General features: G+C 36.5%; 1 protein-coding gene across 2 annotated transcripts in view; it reads left to right on the top strand.

Moving 5' to 3' along the window:
* Positions 1 to 24940, top strand: part of LOC113391628 (scavenger receptor class B member 1) — a 92551-nt gene that overhangs the window by 54971 nt on the left and 12640 nt on the right. For both annotated transcript variants that reach the window (XM_026627654.2, XM_026627655.2), the window contains 3 exons: positions 6671 to 6762; positions 13528 to 13688; positions 17246 to 17387. In XM_026627654.2, coding sequence (XP_026483439.1) covers positions 6671 to 6762; positions 13528 to 13688; positions 17246 to 17387 — 395 coding nt within the window. The remainder of the gene's footprint in view (positions 1 to 6670; positions 6763 to 13527; positions 13689 to 17245; positions 17388 to 24940) is intronic.

The following is a 24940-nucleotide window of genomic DNA, read 5'->3' as shown; positions in this document are numbered from 1 at the left end:
TACAGACAGACAGCGGGAAGAAATTTCTTTTATACTATGTAGTCATAAATAAAAATAAATATTATTTGGAGTAACCTCCAAACCTTCTCCTCAAAAGGGGAGGGAGGGGGGTCGTTTGTTCAGCAGTGGGATATTAAAAGGCTGTTACTTTAATTTGCCATTAATTAAAAACAGCTGCGTCTATAATAAATTAGAGATTACACTATATTAAAGTTTGTATAATTTAGTGTACATATACAGTGACCGTGTATTGAGTAGAATTGAATTGAACACTATTTTACTTGGAAGGCATGTACAGCTGTTCACTCACGAAGGCGCCGTCACGTTAAGTTGTATAAACGACCCAACGACAAGTAGTATGTACACCGGTTTTCATGAGTACGCCACTCTGAGGTCCCGGGTTCGATTCCCGGCCGAGTCGATAGAAAAAGTTCATTAGTTTTCTATGTTCTCTCGGGTCTGGGTGTTTGTGGTACCGTCGTTACTTCTGATTTTCCATAACACAAGTGCTTTAGCTACTCACATTGGGATCAGAGTAATGTACGTGATGTTGTCCAGTATTTATTATATTTATTATTATTACAAATGTAATCTGATGAAGCAAATTTGTATGATTTTGATATTTTTCTACTGACATTAGTCGTCACACGTTTTATGAGAGATCTTGTAAGTTTTGGCGTCGCTGATGTTAATACACACCGATAAATAAACGTGTAGGGGCGCCTTTTTGAACGAACAGATCTGATACATTATGCCTGTTATGTGTGCTCGTCTGGATCCAATGCTGTCTTTAAAAAAATGGCGCGTATGAATGACATTGAAGTTTTTTAAAATATTTATCAAACTTAAAGTTAAAAAATAAAATGGCCATTTTTCGGAAATATACTGCATAGTATGATAAACAAACATTTGATACCAAAATAAGTGTTACATGAGCCAAAAGTTTCCACTGTTACATTAAAACACGGAGTGAATCTAATGAGAAAAAGTAATTAATAGTTTATCAAAGTATATCAAATTACGTTTTTTATTAGTATTTTGGAGAGCAACAAAACAAAAAAAAAAACAAAGAATATTAATAACAAATAGAGTTATTCAAGGCCCCTAAGAACTTAAACAGATTCACGTTAAATATTTTATATAATAGACATTACTGCAATGTTTATTATAATTGTCAATAGTCTTACCAGAAAGTATTTTGGCAGAGTTCGTTCTACATAAAGGGGATATTATGACAGTGTTTTATAAACCACTCAATCTACCCTGAAAGTCACTGTTCGTAATATTGTTATAATCATTGATATTAACGCGAGGAACTTAGATTGCGTTAATGTTACTTAAAAGTTAAACAATGCTGTCTTCTTCCCTCGAATGCCATAACAATGGCGTTAGAAAGAGAGAACTGTGTTTAACTAAACACACGCTACGCGCTCATAAGGCTGCAAATGTCAACATTTTGCAATCGAATAATTACTATTCTAACGTACAGTGTTGAGAATCTTCTTGTAATTTATGAAAAGATTTCGTTCACAGTTTACGTCATATATGCGATAAATATATAAACATATATTTAAACCCAATAAGAGAAATAATAATGAAATTAAAATTGTATGCGACGTATGTTTTTACATGTGTGTGTATGAAGGTGTGCGTGCGTTCGAACGAAATCAAATCAAAATACTCTTCACTGTACACATCACAATCAAGAAGCACAAGAGTAGTGTGTGTGTGCGTTTGTGTGTGTGAGTGCGTGAAATATGGATTAGCACATATTTCTTTTTATATATTTTATTTTATATAATATAAAAACTTGAATTTCACGCTCGTCACGTTAATAAACTAAATTTAAAGCGGCCGAAGTATTGTTTATATATATCATGTAAGTCATACCAAGCATCGTGTTGATATAAGTTTTACGTACATTGATTTAGTATTTTCAGTTAGACATTACAAAATACATCTCTATCATTGGTATTGATTTTTCAATGATATAGGAAGTCGGACGAAATAATGGGTACTTGTGAGAAATATTAACCATTCCTTGCCTTGCATCGCCAATGCGCCACCGGCCTTTGGAGCTGAGATGTTATGTCCCTTGTGCCTGTAGTTACACTGGCTCACTAACAATACTATTACTCCGAAGTAGAACATCTGATGAGTAGTAACCTAACCAGACAGGTCCAAAGCCTAGTAAATTTAGAATTCGACTAATGACGTCACGCCCATTCAAGGCTGTTTATGTGTCTTTTCTCCAGCCTTTGGGTCAGGCTATGTGTTATGCGGCACACAATAAAGAGTACAAATGTAATCCTTAATGAGGCATATCTATTCCGTCTTAAACGTTCGCAGCGCTATCGCTCGCTGAATCGTTGCAAAATACCTAGCAGCTCATTTCGCAATCAATAGATCGACGTGATACTGTAGCCATAAATTATGTTCATTCCTTGAATTGTATATCTCGAGGAAAGTTGTTTGAGTAGTTTTAGAAATATATATATGTTTTATTTAATTAGAATATTTGATTTTTTTTTTATTATAAGATTGGATTTAATGTTAAACTATTTGTATTTGTGAAACGGAAGAAATTCAGAAATTACTGTTTTTCTAAATGTCATTCATATCCGGAATGAATAGCAATGTGTACCGACTCCAAAATTACCTATCACTACTTATAAATGCGAAAGTAAGTCTGTTACCTCGTCACGATTAAGCCGCTGAACCGATTTAGATGAAATTTGGCGTGGAGATAGTTTGAGTCCCGGAGAGGCCGAAGGTTATTTTTTATCACATACATAAAACTGTTTATACTTTAACTTTTCGGTAAATTAAATAATATATTTGAATTTTCGACCAATCAGGTGAATCCTTACTGATATTATAACGGCGAAAGTATGTGTGTATGTTTGTTACTCTTTAACGTAAAAACTATTGAATGGATTTTAATGAAACTTTATAATAATATAGTTCATACATCAGGATAAAACATCGGCTATTATTTATAGAAATACTGTGTGAATAATACCTGACAACCAACCGCTAAAACTCGAGCAAAGCAGGGGGAAACTAGTATAATATAAAGTTTCATAATCTTTGCGCGAGTAAAGCCGCTAGTTCAGCTAGTCATCGGTATAATATTATACAGATTAATAAGCTTTATTAATGGGTTTTTTTTATATGAAAATAACTGTATAATTTATTGCAGACTTTATTACCTTGACTAAGGAAAATGTATCTTAATACCGGAAAATACTTCGTTTTACTTAAAATTCTAAATAAACGAAAAGGAATTATTTTATAAATCCACTTTTGTATACAGAATCGTGTAAATGCAGTTGACCGTTGAGTAGCGTCCTCGTCTGAAGGAAATACTGGATGTACAATTGTACAGTCAGGTTATCAACGTGTCAAATGTCAACTCTGTATGATAATAGGAGGCAATTCGAATTCAAACAAACAATGCAAGTTATTAAGAAAACCTTCAGATAATCGTATTAAAGGTAATTCAACTTGCATTTGATCTCAGTAAGAAAAGTTTGTTAAGTAATATTTGTACTACAAAGAAGAATACGGTGATCTACAGACCAGAGGTTATGTAAGTCGTTTCCTCTTTGCGCAAGCGCACACGCGTCGCCGATTTGACATAATAATGTTGAATTACGAACGCGCTCTCTCGGCGGATCGGGGTACCGCGGGTGTGCGTTAAATGGAACTTATATATACAATACTAGTTTTCGCTAGCAGCTTTGCTCGAGTTTGTTTGTAGGTGTTAGGTGTAAAAAGTAGCCTACGTCCTTCCTTGGGGTTCGATGCGTTATAGATAGACAGACTGAGCTACTTTCGAATTTATAATATTAGTATAGTTAGTATATAAGTATTATTGAAACATGTATGTAGGACTCAAAATCAATATATACTATACCGCTTTAGGGGTTGGTTATATCATATGTTAGGCAAAAAAGTAGTGTCCCTCCTTGTAGTTCAAGTTTTTTTCATACCAAATTTCGTCAAATTCGGATCACAGGATGAAAGTGAGAGAGCGACAGACAGACAGAGTTACTTTCGCATTTGTAATATAAGTATATATTAAAGTACATAATAAAACATAAATATAATCAGCCTGTAAATTTCCCACTGCTGGGCTAAGGCCTCCTCTCCCGTTGAGGAGAAGGTATGGAGCATATTCCACCACGCTGCTCCAATGCGGGTTGGTGGAATACACATGTGGCAGAATTTCGTTGAAATTAGACACATGCAGGTTTCCTCACGATGTTTTCCTTCACCGCCGAGCACGAGATGAATTATAAACACAAATTAAGCACATGAAAATTCAGTGGTGCCTGCCTGGGTTTGAACCCGAAATCATCGGTTAAGATGCACGCGTTCTAACCACTGGGCCATCTCGGCTATATTAAAGTAGTATTTAGTAAGTAAGCTTTAGCTAAGAGAGCAGCCGGCAAGAATTCATCTTTGCACGAATAAAATTGAAACTAATAACGCTGAACTGAAAGTCATATCGTAGTGTGTTCTTCAAATGTTATAATTATGACGGTGACACTGACTCATGACCCATGTGACATTCGGATATTCCACGATCGAGTTCCGCGGTGCGATTATATAGGATTTCATTTCGTATCTCACTCGCGAAATGTTGACAACCGACTTACGGCTGTGAGCTATTTGGATACGTGTTTCCTATAAAATATATAGTTTAAGAGTGAATATCGCCTGACACATATTGACATTTCACGGTCGTGTTATTCAAACAGAAATATTGCGGTGACGTCAAACGCCGGCGATCATCGTGACAGTATCATTCGCACAGTTGTTTTTTAAATTAACAATAGACAAAAAAACAAACAATTTCGTGTTTTGAATACAAATACTAGCGGTGAGGCGCAGTTACATATTATAACAAATTTAGATAATACATGAATGACCCAGAGACATTTGCCAACATATTTTATTCAGTGTAGTATGTACTTATTGGTCAGAATACGTTGATTAATCTACGATTACCAGTTCAAATCCGGCCAAACACCCTTGAATTGTGAAGTTTTCAAACTTATTAAACGATTTTATTTTGATCCAACTTCGACTATTCCTCGCAATAATTAACCTCAACTTAATCGTAACTTAGGACTAATTGTACTTATGTATATCGACTACGATAACATTGACGACCTCCGTGGTCGAGTAGTGTGTATACCGGTTTTCATTGGTACGCCACTCCGAGGTCCCGGGTTCGATTCCCGGCCGAGTCGATGTAGAAAAAGTTCATTAGTTTTCTATGTTGTCTTGGGTCTGGGTGGATGTGGTACCGTCGTTACTTCTGATTTTCCATAACACACGTGCTTTAGCTACTTACATTGGGATCAGAGTAATGTATGTGATGTTGTCCAATATTTATTTATTTAACATCCCGAATATATTAAGATCCAAGTTTGAAAGAACCGCAACTGGATTGCGTTTGTAGAACAGGAAATCGGTTGATAGACAATGATTATGTTTTCATTCAATTGCGATAAACTGTAACTTTTAACACGCTTTTATTATTAGCTTCACTCGTAACTAACTATGTATGTAAGAAAATCTTGGAATCTTAATTTGACCCACTTCCCGGTCTTCGATTAGGATGAAATTTTGCACACGCTCTGAGTTCTGATGACAATACATGACTAGCTAAGAAACGTCATTACAAATCCAATATGGCGGCCTCCCCGAGATGGCGGACGGACTGTTTGTAATCCCCCCCCATGATATGGCTATTAAATGAAAAGGTTTGCTGTCAGGAATACGAAAAAAATAGTCATTATATGAACAAATAAATAAAACAAATTTAATAATTTGTTTTATTTATACAATTAACCTACATATGCCCTAATGACCTAAAGTCCTTTATAAAAGACAAAAAATATCTAAACACAAATATGCTCAATGTCCTCGTCAAATAATATTAAGAAACATTTGTTTTAGTGAAAACTCGGGAAAAACTTTAGTTTATGTTTTATTTAACTGGCAAGGTCTCGGCCTTCGCAACAAAAACATTTTAATGCTTTGTAAAGTACATTCGGCCATAGTTGCAAGTGATTTCAGTAAATGCTCAGGTGTCAGGAGGATATACATATATCCAAAAAAGCAACACGTAGGTCGGTTCTAAGACCCAGGCAGACGATATAATAGTTTCTCAGTCGTGTTAATAAAGGTGCATGATACCGATATACTCGTGATGATGCTTGGTGCTATGCATAAGTGGAAAAATACCTCTTCGCATATCTGGAGGCAGATAAGAATTGGTAATAATGAAAGAGCTATAGATGTCACAAAAAGAAAAGAAAATCTAGGCGAACTAACCTGTAGAAGTTTACTTGGCTTCCATGCTTTCACTGGACGCGATTATAATCCTTCATTTTATAATAAAGGAAAAAAGAGGCCTACAAGAAGCTTTTGCAACTCTTGGTGATCATAATTCAACAGAGGATAGAATGCATGAAATCTTCAAAATTATCCAAAAATTTACTTGTGAAATGTATAATTTAAAGAAATGTTCGGAAACCGGTTCGGAAAGAAGGTTCTACCGAGAAGAACCGTCAAGAAACTCTTTTAATTCTATTGTTTGCTTTTCGTTTTCTACATGATAACACCGATTAACAATATGTGTGCTTGTGTCCAGGGTTCGTGTTGGCGTCCGCAGTGGTGCTGCTCCTCCTCGGCGTCATATGCGCGATATTCTTCGGGACCTGGGTCCGGATGTTCATTGATCATGTGAGTTGATATCTAAGCATATAAAGCATATAAACTTTACATCGTAGACTATAGAATATGCTAAGCGAATGTCTTAACCTGCACTAGGTTCAATAGTGTCATTCAATACTAGATGGAGCGAATACAACATCCTACTGCAGCAATGAAAGTGAATACAGTATCCAAATCGAATGCTGATATACTTACTTTTAATACAAGAAATAAAAATATACTTGGAACCCTTGCCTTCCGCTTGCATGCGGTAAAGAGAACGTTTTTGGGCAAATGTATACGCATATATAATAGACTACCGGAAATATAATCAATTTACCATTTTAAAAAATTGTAATTCTTACGATGACTAAAGTCAAAGTCAAAGTCAAAGTCAAAAATCTTTATTCAATATAGAAGTGTTTACACTTGCTTATTGATAGTCAAAAATCTACCAGCGGTTCGGAATTTAGCACCTCGGACCTGAGAAGAACCGGCGAAAGAAACTCAGCGGGATATTTTTTTTTTTTTATTAAATTAAATCAAAAAATTAAAATCAAAGTTTACTTTATTCAACTAGGATTTTACAAGAATTTTTGAATCGTCATTTAACAAACTATTTAAAGTAAAGCTACCACCGGATCGGAATGTACATCCTACCGAGAAGAAATATATTAATATTCATTAAAAGAATACTTTTTGGAAAAACGCCTGGGCTTAAGCTTGGGTTACATCACAGGACTGACTGAACACTAATCGTGAACATCAGCATTGTAAATCTGTTTATTTGCAACTTGCGAGTTTCTTGCCGTTTTGCGTCTTTTAAAACGACGTTAAAACTGTCAATTTAATTATTAATTACTGACGTATTGACAAATTGTTAATAACTACACCACACCGTTTCGTGTGCTCTGCCTTTTGTTTTATAATCTGTGATTGACGTAAAATGTATCGTAAATAAAACTTGTGTAAATGTGTGCGTGTATTCGTCCATCGATGTATTGATCATGTTTATTTCGGGTTTGTAGCTTGTATTAAGAGATCGGAGCAGAAACGTAAGAAGTAATTTATTTTATTTAAAAATCAACGGAACATAATTATATCATTGAAGGTTAACAAACAACATTTTTCTAATGGACAATTACTCGATTAGTATTCGATTCTTGAAAATAAACGATAAGAGAAAGAGAATTATATGTATTACATATTTAAAATACGAATGATCACATGTATGTAACTAGCTATCCGTCCGAGATTACCTCCTAAAACATATATACTAATAAATATAATAATATACCTCTGTCAATTTAGTTATAAACCCCGTCGGTTTGATTTTTTCAGCACATCCGATAATTATCGTCCAATTCATCCAATTTCCAAAAAATCCTACTGAATTATACATCTAAACTTTCCTTATGAATTACTCTGTTTATTACAGAAAACCGTATGTGATAGATATGTCATATGTTCGGTAGTTCAAAGAGACGGACGCGTTGGGGGTGTCTTTAATTTATAATATGTTAAAAATGAACCAGAATAAATACACAATTACATTTGAACGTTAATATTGACTGCGATAATAAAACGGTATTATTATTTTGATTAATCGTAAAAAATGAATTACGACAGTTATCGCTGCGTGTAAAGTATATTTCATGGTTTATTTCACGCCGACCGCGCACCCTCGACCCGCTCTGTCGCGGCCGTATTGCCAATCTGAAACCACACGACGTTATAGCGTTGACACTGTTTTAAATTAATATTCATATTTTTTATTATCTAATATCTAATCACTTGGCCTTGGTCTCCGTGTTGTACTAATATAGAATCTTTAAAAAGCTACGTGTCATATTTTGTTTTATTAAAAACTAGTGTCGCCGCCCTTAGACATCGGTGCTGTAAGCAATATTAACCATTCCTTACATCATCAATGCGAGCTAAGATGTACCCCTATTGTGCCTGTAGTTACACTGGCTCACTCACCCTTCAAACTGGAACAAGAGTATTGCTGTTTGTAGGTAGAGATTCGATATGTGGATGGTACCCACGGGCTTGCACAGAGCCCTAAGTAGTTATATTCAATTTTATTGAGTCGGTTGAATTTATTTTCTATAATATAATGAGCTGAGATTTAAATCCTCTTGTATTTATATTAGAAAAAATACACTAAAAGACGAAAACCACGCGAAGTGATCTGTTTATCTAAGAATGTAAAGTTGCAGCCGGTTTTGATTGCAGCCTACCGAGAACAACCGCATAAAGTGTTTAATGTGTCGGAGCCTGTAGTCTTCTCTATATAAGTAAATTTATATCGTAAGACTTCGACTGAATACAAGAAGAACCGGCAAGAAACTAAATAGTTACTCTTTTACACCATTTCGTTATAGAGTATGTCAATAAAGTACAATTATATTTTTGTATATCCTGCCTAGAATAATATATACTATATTGTACATATTTCATTCATTTTATATCACATACAATTATATATATGTGTCCTGTATACAGGGCCGGACCGTAAGTTTAGGGGGCCCTGGGCTAACACTACTTAGGGGCCCACCTAAGACATATCTGAACGTAGACTTGAATGAAATTAATCGAATGGGTTTGATTAATTGCAGGACTCGCAGCGCTGCTAACCGTACGATCTGTTTAATTTAATGAAGTTGTAGATTCTTTCGCACTATCGTCTAATTTTGACTTTGACTTGACTGGGGCCCGCTTGAATCCACGAGGCCCTGGGCTGAAGCCCAAAAAGCCATATGGTAGATCCGGCCCTGCCTGTATAAGCATCGACGAGTTCTAACTCCAAGCTTCTCCATCATATACACAATCCTGTGGTACACTAATAGGTAACGGTTAAAATATCTGCGGAATCTTGTTATTAAAACGAATACCTGACCAGGAGAAGGTTTTGACTTAACCTCCTCTTTCCGTTATCTTGAGAGTTATATTTGATCTGTGATGCAGATTTTTTTTTGTTTTCTATTATTTGCAATGCGCAAAAAACAATCACAAATATGTATGTATTCTGAATATTCTATATTATATTTTATACTCGAATTAGTATACGAATCATCCCTGTCTTAACCGAAGGTGTAGGGGGTGCAATAAACCAGGGAGGTCGCCTCGTTGATAGTGGTCAAGTCTGAGTCCATCGGTGAGATACGCCAGGTCTTTTAAAATTCTCTTTTTGGGTGCAGTGGGTATCGCCAGAACACTGCATGCACTCGGGTACTTTTTGTCCTTAAAACTGGGCTGAATTAGCCCTTCTCATGCATAGAAGGCTTTTGACAATCGGTGTGCCATTAACAGTAATGCCAATGCCATAAGTGTGGGTTGTTATTACACACACATTCTTAGAATAATTTTTATACAACAAATTATCAGTCTCTAAAAACCAGATTGGATTTCAATATAGATTATTAAAATCAAACTTGTGTAAAGCGAGATATCTGAATGAAATATTTAATAGACTTGATTACGTCGTCACCGCCGAAATTCTGTGCTAAATTTCAGCACAATCGCTCGTTGGAACAGGCGGATAGTATCAGTCACGAAACGCGACTCGCGCATATTCATAGGAGATGTTGAATAGGAATTATACATTAATATGCATGGGGGTAGGACTACGAGTATGTGTAAGCCCGTCTGGGTAGGTACCCCCCACTCATCAGATATTCTACCGCCATGCGCCGAAACTTTGTATTGCTATGTTCCAGTTTGAAGGGGTGACTTAGCTAGTGTAACAGGCACAAGGGACTTAACAGCTTAGTTCCCCAGGCTGTTGCTGGTTGGTGATGACAATTTTTATACTTCTTATTTCAAAGTCTACGGGCGGTGGTAACCACTTACCAACAGATGGTCCATTTATCCTTCCGCCAACCTTTACAATATAAATAAATAATAAAACTAAAAATATAAATAATGCCGTTACATTAGCAGCATGTAAATTTCCCACTGCTGGGCTAAGGCCTCCTCTCCCTTCGAGGAAAAGGTTTGGAGCATATTCCACTACGCTGCCCCAATGTGGGTTGGTGGATTCCTTACGATGTTTTCCTTCACCGCCGACCACAAGATTAATTATAAACACAAATTAAGCACATGAAATTCAGTGGTGCTTGTCTGGGTTTGAACCCGAAATCGTCTGTTAAGATGCACGCGTTCTAACCACCGGGCAATCTCGTGTTATAAAATACCAACGTTCAATAATAATAATGTTTCGTTAGTAATATCAATAAAACAGGATTCTATACAAACAAACACAATATACCGTTTGATCTTTCCATATTCATGGTATACCTTTTTAGGCGACGTAAATTGTTACAGCCGACCTGTGCCGTTAGGTGCGTCACGAGCTCCGGTCTCGTATTGAACAGATAAATTAATCGTATATTCATAATAGTGATACGATTTGTTTGTTTATTTTAATTTAAAGTAATATATGTAATCGTAATATTATTTATTGTTATTTTTAGGATATTCGTCGTGAGATCGAACTTCCGGCAGATTTGACGAAGTTGTATGTCGTTCTCCCGTCAATACAAGCAATTTATTAGCTCGTATTGCCTCAAGAACGAAATCATTAAAAATTTACTCGAATCTGTCGTCAATTCGATCGGGACTTATCGATGAGAACTTATCTTGTTGCCGATCTTGGTCCAACCCACTATAAGCCGTATCTATATCTATCCATATATACATATGTATGTATACACGGTATATGTACCAAAATAACTTTTTTTACAATTTATGTCTGTCTGTCTGTTCGTTCCGGCTAATCTCTGGAACGGCTTGACCGGTTTTGATGGGGCTTTCACTGGCAGAAAGCTGATGTAATAAGGAGTAACTTAGGCTACAACAATATTTTTTTTGTTAAATTCACACGCGCACGAAGTCGCGGGCACAGCCATTATATTATGAATTACATAGATTTATAAAGTTTATTATACAATACAATAAATAAATAGGATCGAGTCTGTATCCTTATATTATAAATGAGAAAGTTTGTTACTCAATCACGCAAAAACTACTCGACGTTTTTGCTAGACTTAACATAGGCTAGCTATCACCTCACCCCCCCCCCCCCACTTTTAGACGCGGGCGAAGTAATTTTAATTCTTTATAGTTGATTATTTATTTCATTCGATGATAGAGTAACTACTCAGTTTCGTACCGGTTCTTATCGATAGAATTATTATTGCGAACCGGTTCAAAGTTAAACTTTAATGAACATTGTAAAATTATGATTCAAAAAAGTTATTTAAAGTTAAGTCCCAGTTGTGGGACACGGGTATAATTTGAACCACGTGTTGAAACAATAATAGTTATACAATAACCAATAAACTCAATTAAATATTTCTCGTTTTGTAACCAAATCCTTGACACGGATAAGCTGATGTTTTTTCGCGTGAAGCAATTCACCATTCCCCCTAAACTGTCTCTCGAGGCCGTCACATTAAAACAATAAACTCGCCATCGTCTAAGTATAATATCATAAAGATTGGAGTTGTTTTGCAACTTTAATATTATACAATATGACCATAAATTTTAAGACACGAAACGAGAGTTGAAATTGTGTAGCTAAAACCAAGGTAGTAGGTTCAAATCTGGATAAACTAGGCGCAGTTGTAATTAAAATGTTGGCAAAGAGTAACTACTGAGTTTCTTTTCGGTTCTTCTCGGTAGAAATTCCTTTCGGAACCAGTGGGAGCTTTACATTTAACTCGATGTAACATGACGATTCAGGCATTCGAACGTTACTTATAAGAGATTCGGAGGAACTGTGTCAGACAATTAGTAAACGTCGAAAATATCTGCGACATAAAATGATGCAAGACTGCCTCGCTGGTTTAGTGACCAGCTTAAAAGGCAGTCCTAACAACAGCATCGCGTCACAAGAGTGAGGGAATAGAGATCGGATCGCGTCTGCTTATTACGGAACTCCTGCGCCGTTTTAAGTTTATTGTTAACACTCATTTCTGACAAACGAATCCCGCTGCGTTTCTTTCGCCGGTTCTTCTCAGGTCTGAGATGGTTTAAATCAAATCAAATCATAATACTCTTCAATGCACACTATTAAACACATACACAAGTCTCTCTCTCTCCCAGCGATCTTCTAGAAGAGATCGCTGGTTTTTTCGAACCGGTGGTCGAATTAACAATCAATAAGGAACTGTATATACTTCTATTTTAAATAATTATAGAACCGGTGGTTGTTTTACATTTAATTCAAAACTTTAACGTGATCACTCAAAAGTGCTTTTATGAACTTAGTTTGAATAAAGAATATTTACCGCAGACAACATTCCGTCACGAACATTTAATGTATAGTATTATAGTTTTCACGAGTTTAAAGTAAAGTTAAAAAAGTTTTAAGGCTTCAACACAGGCCCATATAAAGGCTTAATGTATTCGTGTGAAGGTGATCCGCAATCAGTAGGATCTCTCTCACGCGCTTTCGAAACTAAAACAATCGCTAGAGCGCCGTGTGATGATCCTTGATTGTATTTGGTTCACTAGTTTTTGTATATTGGTTTACTTGTTATATCGTAAGTACATACAGGTGCGGATCGAGGCCGAAAGAGGCGGGGTGAAGATAATGGGACGGTATTCAAAAGCGTCCTGCCTCACCGATTTCTTTAGAGGCCAGAAATATTTATCAAATAGTCTTAATTTATTTAATGAGACGTGGTCAATTAAGGAACAGGGCAGGTTTGAGTTGAACTCTGACAAACTTGTTCATTAGTGATATTGGGCCACCTGCTGGTTGCTTAATATGTTGTGGTGTTTCAGGAGCTGGTGCTCCGCCCTGGCTCGATGACGTTCGAGTGGTGGGCGCGACCGCCCGTGCGACCGTTCGTCCGCGTGTACGTCTACAACGTCACGAACGCCGACGAGTTCCTCAACAACGGCTCCAAGCCGGTACTGGACGAGCTGGGACCATATGTTTACTCGTGAGTATCGTGACGTGGTTAAATTAATACGATCATACGGCTCCATGTGATATATTTTTTGTGGTCCTCCAGAAGCGGTTGTAGACAAAATAAAATTCCTTTATTTGCTGTAAAAGTTGGACGAAAGAGTCTCAAAGGCCTCCTTACAGCCGATCACAGAAAATAATGAAATTCCCAATTTGGATGTATATATTATGTTTCATGTTTGTTCGGGCGTAATATATTATTCTGATCGAAGGTGGTTTGTTCCGCTGGTGGTTACGCTCGTATTTTAATCTCTTAAAGATCTGACTGATCTCTTTAAGTTTCGGAAACGGAACAGAACTCTTCGACAAATTTCAGAAAATCAAACGTAATTACTGCTATTTCATTGCTTTTATTATTTCTTTGCCTATGTTTTTTTTCCTTGTCTCATTTTGTTATTGTTTACAATATACGCTTTTTATGTAACATATAGAGTAAGGTATAAGTAAATAAAGGTCAAACATATAGTTATCGAAACCCACGCTGCGTAGTACTCAGAGCTAATAATAAAAAATAAGAACTTCGAAACAATATGGAATAAGTGGAAGGTGTTAAACTAAATTTCCAAAGTAGGCTTTAATTATGAAACAAAATAAAACTATTAATCTAAATTTAATTCAATTAAAGTACCATTACATAATCATCAGGTCTAAATAAGTTTAAACTGTAGTCATTACAAGAATGTTCCGATAATTAATTATGAATCTGTCATTAGACAAATTCAATTAATACGGGGATCACTATTTTCCTGTTGTCTCTAGAGGATAGTGTAGAAAAAGCAGTCATTACAAAAGGAGCTGACATAAATTCCATTAACAGTAACAGCTTGTATATTTCCCACTGCTGGGCTAAGGAGAAGATCCCTTTGAGGAGAAGATTTGGAACATATTCCACCACGCAACTCCAATGCGGGTTGTTGAATACACATGTCGCAAAATTTCATTGAAATGAAATGCTGTGTCTCTAAATCTTTGGAGCATCAATTCTGATAAAACTCCATCGCTTCTATGTCCTGTTTTTTTTTCATTACTATTTGTAGGTTTGCTCTTGACCGCATTTAAGGCTGTTACGTCACAATGCGGTCGACGATAATAATAATAGTAATAAATATAGGACAACATCACATACATTACTCTGATCCCAATATAAGTAGAAAATCAGAAGTAACGACGGTACCACAAAAACCCAGACCCGAGACAACATAGAAAACTAGTGAACTTTTTCTACATCGACTCGGCCGGGAATCGAACCCGGAACTTCGGAGGGGCGTACCCAAAAAAAACCGGCGTACACACTACTCGACCACGGAGGTCGTTTATGACGATGGCGCTAGTGAACCCATTAGGTGCCGACCCAATTCAGCTTCGTCGATGGAAATTTCCATAACATACAGAGGAAGAAAGATACGTGGAATCTGTAAAAGTAACTTCTGTAAAGCTCTTACCTGCGCTCTAAATCATGGGAGCTGAATAAAGAGCTATTTGATTTGATTCTGTTGCCATAAAACTGTACAAACTCAACCACGACATTCTTGTATACATATAAACACACTACACTACAGAATTTATCACGGGGAATGTGCCGATGAATTGTTCGTATTAATCCCGGCTGCTTAATTTCACCTTCGGACATCTCGCCAAAATTCAAAATATCACCCACACCACCTAGATGTCCGAAAATCCAAAACAGCGCGATTTTTAAGAAATTTTCTGGCTCGCACAACCACTCTGTGGAACCAGCTTTCGCCGGCGGTTTTTCCGAACCGATACGACTTGGGAACCTTCAAGAAAAGAGCGTACTCTTTCCTGAAATGCCGGCAACGCACCTGCAAGCCCCCCGGTGTTGCAGATGTCCATGGGCAGTGGTAGTCACTTTCCATCAGGTGAGACTCCTGCTCGTTTGCCATGTCTAACATAAAAAAAAAAAAATGTATATCGTGTTCATATGATGTCACGACTCGCGTGCTTCCCTCAATCTTCTTAAGAGGCCCCGCGTCAGCATTCACCTCACCCTTGACGTGTTTCCTTCTTCGCTTATATCCCAACGCTGGGAAGATGTTTCCTAAGGATAAATATTAAAGTTGCTCTGGTGATCATCACACGTGATCAGAATGTCATCCGAATCTCGGTTTCCTTCATTATATAATTCAAGATCAATCGTAAACAAGTTGTAAATAAAGTAGACAGGCGGCCATAAAAGTCAATTGATGGTAAATCACCTTCGCCTACGGACCTCAGGGGTAAATAAATATAAACGTTCGTCAATGTATTTTCTTCGCGCCTCTAATATAATTATAAAATCAAAATCAAAATATACTTTATTCAAGTAGGCTTTTACAAGTACTTTTGAATCGTCATTTAACAAACTATATCAAGTGAAGCTACCACCGGTTCGGAATGTAGATTCTACCGAGAAGACCCGGCAAGAAACTCAGTGGTTACTCTTTTTCAACATCTAAAAATACAGTCATGTTAGTTAAATACGATTATATAATATATATTTTATGTCTCCTGCCTGGGAGTCAACAAGCAAATATTTATAATATAATTCTCCCTTCAAATTGCAGCAATAATTAAATAATGAGGCGAAGTCGTTATAGGTTATACCTACTTAGACAAGCATGAACGGATCCGGCTGGTATTCACCAATTTGTGAACCCCGAACATAGTTGTGTCGTGCTTCGGTCAAAAGTACTGTTGATTTGCTTATCCAATTGCAATAATCGAAGACTAACTTTTGATGTGCCTTCGACTGACTAATACATTCGATCGCAGTTCAATTCAATAGAATATTAATCAGTTTAATTGTATCATCCGTAAAGGCGAGTAACTACTGAGTTTCTAGTTGATTCTTCTCGGTGTTTGCTTTGTTGAATTATAATGTAAAATTAATTTCAAATAACGTATATACGTTCCATACGAATTAATATGTATTTCGATTGGTGCCTAGTTCATTTAAGTACTTGTTCTTCACACAAACTTCAATTCATTTATTTTTGACTTTATGTATATGCATTTTTATGTTTATGCTTCAATATGAAAGTTGTAGAGCCTTATTGTAAAGTCCGGCTCGTTTGAAGCCGGGACGAATATCTATTTATAAATGAAAACTTGTCCGAAATTTCAGCTCTGTAGACTCAGTTTTGTCCGTGCATTGGTCAGTCATTTGGCAAACTGTTTAAATATTTTAAAGTGAAGTATTTTTTTATGATATTGTTAGGCAGACGAGCAAATGAGCCACCTGATGGTGGGCACCACCGCCCATAGACGATGGCGTTGTAAGAAACATTAACAATTCCTTACATCGCCAATGCGCAACCAACCTTGGGAACTAAGATCGTCCCTTGTGCCTGTAGTTACACTGGCTCACTCACCCTTCAAACCGGACCACAACAATACTGAGTACTGCTGTTTGGCGGTAGAATATCTGATGAATGGGTGGTACCTACCCAGACGGGCTTGCACAAAGCCCTACCACCAAGTAATTTATTATAATTAAGTATTTGTTAGTATCTGCTACGTTTTCGCCCACAGCGAGGAGTGGGAGAAGGTGAACATAACGGACAACGAGAACGGGACGCTGTCGTTCCACTACAAGCGCACGTACACCTTCATGCCGGAGCTCAGCGCCGGGCCCGACGACGACTCAGTCGTCGTGCCTAATATACCCATGTTGGTGAGTACCTGATATCCTCATCCTGATACAGATATGGCGCCACTTATTTTTTGAAGTTATATTTCCTTTGACACGGTATAAAAAAAATTAAAAAGAAAGATGCTCGCACGTGGTGTGAAATGTTCCCGATGTCCTTCATGTGCTTCAGTGGTTTTACCGTGAAAGACACTCACAGACAGTTACTTTTGCATCTATAATATGAGTATAAACTAATAAATATGTAAATTAAACATTTCTTAATTAAGAACTTCTTCGTTTGCCATAGGCTTTATAACATTACGATACAACAAACATAACCTCTTTTCATTGAAGTTGGATAGAAATTTAAAGTGTCACCCTGTTATTATAATAAAAACACACATTATGTAACTTGAAAACCCTTTTATATATAACAAGCGAGGTATATAATTTACCGAACACTATTTATATATCGTTCACGCCAAAATGAAACTAGTTACATGGATATAAAGGCTATATTCGTAATGTATCGATCATCGATCGCGCACGGATCATTTTAATTACGGGTTTTATATAATAGTTTTGCGATTAACTATTTATTTTAATTGAAGCTAACACATATAAGTAATTATTTATATATACTATGTAATCGGACTGGTCGTCCGTCCGCTTCGTTGGCTGTTAATTAATTTTAGTTGGTTGTGATTTTTAAATCTCTTATTTCTCGAGATTCAATACATACATATGTTACTGTAAAAGCTCGAACTAAGGTAAATCTTAAGATTTTCCAGTAAAACTTAGGTTTTATATACATTTATTTACAAAAGATTTGGAAGCTAGGGACTCTCTTTGGGATGTTTTTAACAAAGTAAGAATACTCACTGTTGCGTCACAGTATATTTACAACATATTATGTATATTCACAGTAGCATTGATCACTTTGATAAAATCAGCGATAATCATTGTTTGAGCACGAGAAGTAAGGATAAGCTTAGAACGCCAAGTTTCCGATTCTGCAAAGTCAATAAATCCTTCTTGGGGCAAGGTATCCGCTTCTATAATAAAATTCCGCAGACATTTATAATTTTGCCGTTTCATAATATCAAATTTTTTTCTAAAAAATACATTGATATAAAAGCTATATTATTCGATACAAGACTATACAGATGATAAAACTAGGTAGGTTTCGACGTTCATATAAAAATATCAAAGCGAGTTGGAATTTCCTGTAATTAAAAGTACATTTAATATATTTACCTTGAAACTTAATATTGTAATTAATAAACAATATATCAAAATCAAAATATACTTTATTCTAGTAGGCTTTTACAAGGACTTTTGAATCGTCATTTAACAAACTATTTTAAGTAAAGCTACCACCGCTTCGGAATGTAGATTCTACCGAGAAGAACCGGCAAGGAATTCAGTAGTTACTCTTTTTCAACATCTAAAAATACAGTCATGTTAGTTAAATGCGATTATATATAACCTATGTATGTTATGTCCTGTCTGGAAGTCAATAAGCATTAACTCCACGCTTTTTTATTATCAATTTTTCACCAATTTGATTTGAATCTATGAAACGGCAAAGTTAAAAATGTCTGCGGAATTTTATTATAGAAGCGGATACCTTGCCCCAAGAATGATTTATTGACTTTGCGGATTCGGAAACTTGGCGTTATAAGCTTATCCTTACTTCTTGTGCACATACAGTTTGGTGGATACACGTGTGGTAGAATTAACACAAGACGTATTAAATACACAACTGAAGCACTTGAAAAGTAATCGGTCCTTGTCCGGGTTCGAACCCGCAACCAGTTAAGAAAGTCAGCGAATTCTAGCCTAGTTATATTTATGAAAAAGAAAAAAAATAAACAACTTATAATCACTTCTCAGAGAAATGTATGTGTTTTTTTATCTTAATTATCATGTAATCCTTGATATCGACCTCCGTGCGGTGACTTGTAACTTTAAAGTTTAAAATTAAGTTAAAAAGTGTGTTACTGAATACGGAAACGCGACGTGTCAATAACGCGCCATGAGTTCAAGATCTAGTTTACATTGGTAGTCTTGATACTTTAGTATAGGATCATATGTAGTATATTTCAGATTCAGATTATCAGAGCTTGTCGCGAATATAATAAGCATTTTGGGAACATTGATATATTTCATTTGTCTTTGATTAAATTTAAAGATAATATTTGTAACAATCTTAAATTAACTTAATTATATACTTTTAATATTGTCCAATATTTTTTATCTTATTGTGTTAAAATATTTGAGTGCATTTTATGTTTTATCAATCGGTGGAAACTTCGCTGGATAATGTGATATTTAAATTGTATTATGTAATCAGATTATATTTTATATCTGTTTGTTTCCCAAATATTAAATAAATAAATAAATAAATAAATAAATAAAATATTTTTAAATACTTTGTGTTCCTCGTAGTTATGTAGTTATACTGGCTCACTCGCCCTTTAAACCGGAAGATAACGATCTATTATTTAAACATATAAGCACTTTTTAATCGCCTTGTTAAAGTGTAAAGCTTAAACCGGTTCGTAAAGTAGATTCTACCGAGAAGAACCGGTAAGAAGGAACTCAGTAGTTTTGTATGCTTTTTTGACATGAACTTTAAAATAGTATAGTAGGTAGTACCTACTCGGATACCTTCCTAGGCGGACAAGCACAAGAGACACCACAGATGATATCATCTCAGCGAGGAGTCCAGAAGTCGTCAAGCAATATATTTTTGCGATTTTTGTACCTCTTAGTTAATGTTAAGAACAAACCGACGTAATATTCTTCATTGGTTCTGTTTAATATATTATAAAAACTAGCTCATGTATGTGGGTCGATACCTTTCACTCCGGCCGAGGACTCGCACTTTCGATTTTAGACACTTTGGTGAAAAAAACTACACGCGGTTATATCTTTTTATCATTATCGAGAACTTGGCGTTAATTATACAGCCGTCAGAAATACTTTTTATTATATTTTACTAACGATTCGACGAACAATTTCTAATTCTTTTGTTTTGTTGTAACAAATAAGTGTATTCGAATTTAAGTTTGTGTAATTTCTACATATTATAAGACAAAGTTGCTTCCCGCCGCCTATACACATACATCTTGTAAACTACGCAACGGATTTTAAGGCAGCTATTGTCAATAAACAGAGTGATTCAAGACGAAAGTTTGTGTGTTTAATACATGCATATTAAAGTTGAGAAAAGCCGAAAAATCCAACAATTCAAATAACAACAATTTTTGTTTTTATATTTCTTCTTCAGTCTAAAAGTGGCGTATAGGCCCTTATTGTACTCGTGACAATTTGTTAAATATTTATTGTAGAGGGCATATTCTTCTATTGTATTATTTTCACGTATTTATTACCTATTTGGTTGATTGGAATAGAATTGTGTTAAGATTATGTCCGTTTTTGTATATTTCTTATGAATATATAAATAAAGGATAATCGCACAACATTTATTTTTTGAGTATAATTACTGTCTCTATAGTTAATGCCGCCAAACTGTGGAATAATTTGCCTGAGTCGGTGTTTCCCGATAGGTACAACCATGGGGTCTTCAACCATGGGGTCATCAAATACAGAGTTTACAAACGTACAAGCGTGGAGCGACTTGATTCTAGGCAAGCGTGCTACATCGTAGACCATGGTGATGCTTAACATCAGGCAAGACAACGGTCAAACGCGAGCCTATTAAGGGCAAAAAAAAATACCCCACTGCTGCGTAAATCTCTTCTCCGAGCACTGAAAAAGTTTTCCACCAGCCCGCAGTTAAGCGGCGTGTTCGAATCACAAATGTTTCTCAAAAAGTATTGTAATGTAAACGAATATATCTGCGTGTCAAAGGTCACAGGTCGCAGCACACATCACAGTTATATCACCAACCGTTTGCCATAATAGCTAGTCAAGCGTGTTACCCAATTGGGACGCGCGAACCGAAGATCGAAGATCTTTTGTTGCCAAACTTTTCTAACGATTGCTATAAAAAGTAATCTTTCATAGAAAGATATGTGTCATGGAAGACGAGTTTGGAACGAAGTTACTTTAGTTATATATGTAACTATATATTATGTGGTAAATGACAGACACAATGATATCAATTAACAGCATTTGTATATATCAATGACGAGACATTTTTTTTTAATTCTGTTCGAATACAAACAATAACAAAAAAATAGTTTCTTTTTTTTAAATCTAGTGTCATAGAAATGGACAGAGATAAAGAGAAAGAGACGAATAGTGACATGGAGGAAGTCGCAAAACGATTTTCCCTTTTAAGTTAACTCTACTGTAAGACGCGTAAAAAAACTTCGTTCCAGAAAAACACAATAACACCTAGATGGTTCACCTGCCTATTTCCTGGATGCACTATTCCTGGATGGTTCACCTGCCGATGGTGCTGTCACCGATAGCTAGAATGTTACTTTGTTTTATTTTCGGAATCTCTAAAGCAAAATCTGTCGTGAAATTCTTTTTTGTATCTTTTCGGATATTAGAACCAAATTATGCTCCAAAAAAGCTCGGTGTGCTCAGCAAGGCAAGACAGTATTTCACTTCGGCCCATCGTCTAAGACTCCACAAGGCACAAATTCGGCCTCACATGGAGTACTGCTCTCACCTCTGGGCGGGTGCTCCCCAGTACCAGCTCCTTCCATTTGACCGTATCCAACGTAGAGCGGCTCGATTTATCGACGATCAAGCCCTTTCCGATCTGCTTGATCCTTTGGCTTTGCGTAGAGATGTTGGATCGCTCTGCATCTTCTACAGAATTTATCACGGGGAATGTTCCGAGGAATTGTTCGGATTAATCCCGGGTGCTGAATTTCACCTTCGGACATCTCATCAAAATTCCAAATCACCCGCACCACCTAGATGTCCGAATATCCACGACAGCGCGATTTTTAAGATATTTTCTGCCTCGCACAACCACTCTGTGGAACCAGCTTTCGCCGGCGGTTTTTCCGAACCGATACGACTTGGGAACCTTCAAGAAAAGAGCATACTCCTTCCTGAAAGGCCAGCAACCCACCTGCAAGCGCCCCGGTGCTGCAGATGTCCATGGGCGGTGGTAGTCACTTTCCATCAGGTGAGCCTCCTGCTCGTTGGCACCTACAACATACAAAAATAAAAAGAAAAAAGTAATGTAATGAAAAATTGATATTCGGGTGTTTTGCTTATTATGTTCATTAGTAACAGTTTCGTTATTAAAAATCACATCAATTGGAGGTTCGACCGAAATGTAAGTACAACCTTTGTCCACCGCCGAGCTTGGGAATAATTGAGCGCAATAAAATTCAGTCATTCGTATCCAGGTTTGAACCCGGAATCATCGCTTATGATTCATCCATTCTATCCACTGAGCCTCCACGGCAATTGCATACAAATTAAAGTAATATCAAGTCTAAGAATACAAATCGTGTCATTAGTCATACTTCTAAATGAACTTTCTCGAAGACCCCTAATCAATACGAAACGCAAGTAGAGTGTGGCGGAACATTACGCACTATATAATTCGTACGTCCGTATGTACGTCTGTCGAGCCTTCGTTGTTACGCGCCTCGATTCGTGCGTTGTAACTCTATCGTAACGCAGCAATTTGTGTTCCGGTTTTAAGGGTAACGACTGCTATAAGGGTCATAACGTCTTAGTTCCCCAGCTCGATATTCTACAGCGCCAATGACTATCGATTATGATGACCATTTTCCATCAGGTGGCCCATCTGCCGGTCTGATTGATTTAATTACTAAGAAATAAATAACAATACATCTCATTAGTAGATTTGTACGTGGGTGGTCCTGAGTTTTTCATTGCTAGTCTTTAAAATAAACGATTCATATTCATGTATAGGATAAGAGATCCTACCCGAACTATATGTCCAAACTAATTATGTAATCCTATTTTGGTTTTGGTTACGAGTGATACAATACATCATGTAATAGGCTATGTTAACTGATTACCAAATAAATAATATTTGTACAGTCGGTAATCGTGAAACTTATAATTTGATGTTGCCCGGAATTTAAAGCAGGCGGCGATTCTATAAAAAAAATCCGATATGAATACCGTGTATCAATAATGTCACAGTCGGCTATAAAGTTGATTTGATGACATTTTTAGAACAGTTCCGTCCGATCTTTACGTCACTTATGTGGAAATAAACTCTTTCGAACATTTTGCAAATCTAAATAGTATGACGGAGTTATGCCCGAATATTCATAAAAATATATATAAACAAATAGAGAACCTTTAATTGGTGGTCGGGCGTTGTGCTAGCTCATGGCTTAGGCATGGATTGCTACCATCCACTCGTAAGATAATCGACCGCCAAACAGTAGAGCCGAGTTAGCCCAGTGGCAAGAACGCGTGCATCTTAACCGATGATTTCGGGTTCAAACCCAGGCAGGCACCACTGAATTTTCATGTGCTTAATTTGTGTTTATAATTCATCTCGTCCTCGGCGATTAAGGAAAACATCGTGAGGAAACCTGCATGTGTCTAATTTCAACGAAATTCTGCCACATGTGTATTCCACCAACCCGCATTGGAGCGTGGTGGAATATGCTCCAAGGCCTTAGCCCAGCAGTGGTATATTTACAGGCCGTTAATGTAATGTATAATGTAAACAGTAGTACTCATTATTTTCATTTCCGGTTTCAAGGGCGAGTGTACTTAGTTCCCAAATTTGGTGACGCACAGGCGATGTAAGGAATGGTTAATATTTCTTAAAGCGCTACTTACCAGCAGCCTATTAGCACGACCGCCAACCTATATATAAAAAATAACCTCCTGCTTTCCTGCCATTGCGCACGGATAACGCGTCTATCTATTTTCACAAATAATAAAGTCTGTGATCGAGAAATATATATGTATATATTACATAAAACTATACTAATACTAGACTAATACTAGAGCCTAGAGGTGTTCTGTAGCTACACGGGTGACGCTTCGTTGCACAACACTGTTATAAGTTCCGCTGTCTCGGTTCCGTCTCGGGGCACACGGATGCTGATACGAGTGCCCATATTGAATTATCCAATTTGAATATTTCGTCGTGACGGCCGAGAGAAAACGCGGGTCTTTTCCGTTTTTTAGAAAATGTCTAGTTGGACGGATAATCAGGCCATCTGATAATAAGTGGTCACCATCGCCTGTAGACATTGACGTAAGAAATATTAACCATTCCTTACAACACCAATGCGGTGCCAACCTAGGGCACAAGATGTTATGTCCCTCGTGCCGGTACGACAACGATTGTATGATAAGTTGAATGTCACACATTCGAATCCGGGATAACAATAATTTGACAAAGTTAATAATAAGTTTAATGTTTCTCTAAGAACTCGCATCGTAAGTCACCACTGCAACTGAGAAACGACACAATTGAATGCAATTAAACGCGATTTTGATATTATAGTCATTCTCTTTGATATGTACATACAAGTCAAAAACACAGAATCATATCTTAAAGACGTCTTTAAAAAGCTTTTCAATTTTATTTTATTTTTAATATTAAGTCTTCAACAATATACACTTAATACTCGGTCTTAAAATGTTTTGCTTGT

This window comes from Vanessa tameamea, chromosome 30, assembly GCF_037043105.1.
Source record: "Vanessa tameamea isolate UH-Manoa-2023 chromosome 30, ilVanTame1 primary haplotype, whole genome shotgun sequence".
NCBI lineage: Eukaryota > Metazoa > Arthropoda > Insecta > Lepidoptera > Nymphalidae > Vanessa > Vanessa tameamea.
Note: the sequence above shows the minus strand (reverse complement) of the source record. Positions and strands in the feature narration are given on the sequence as shown.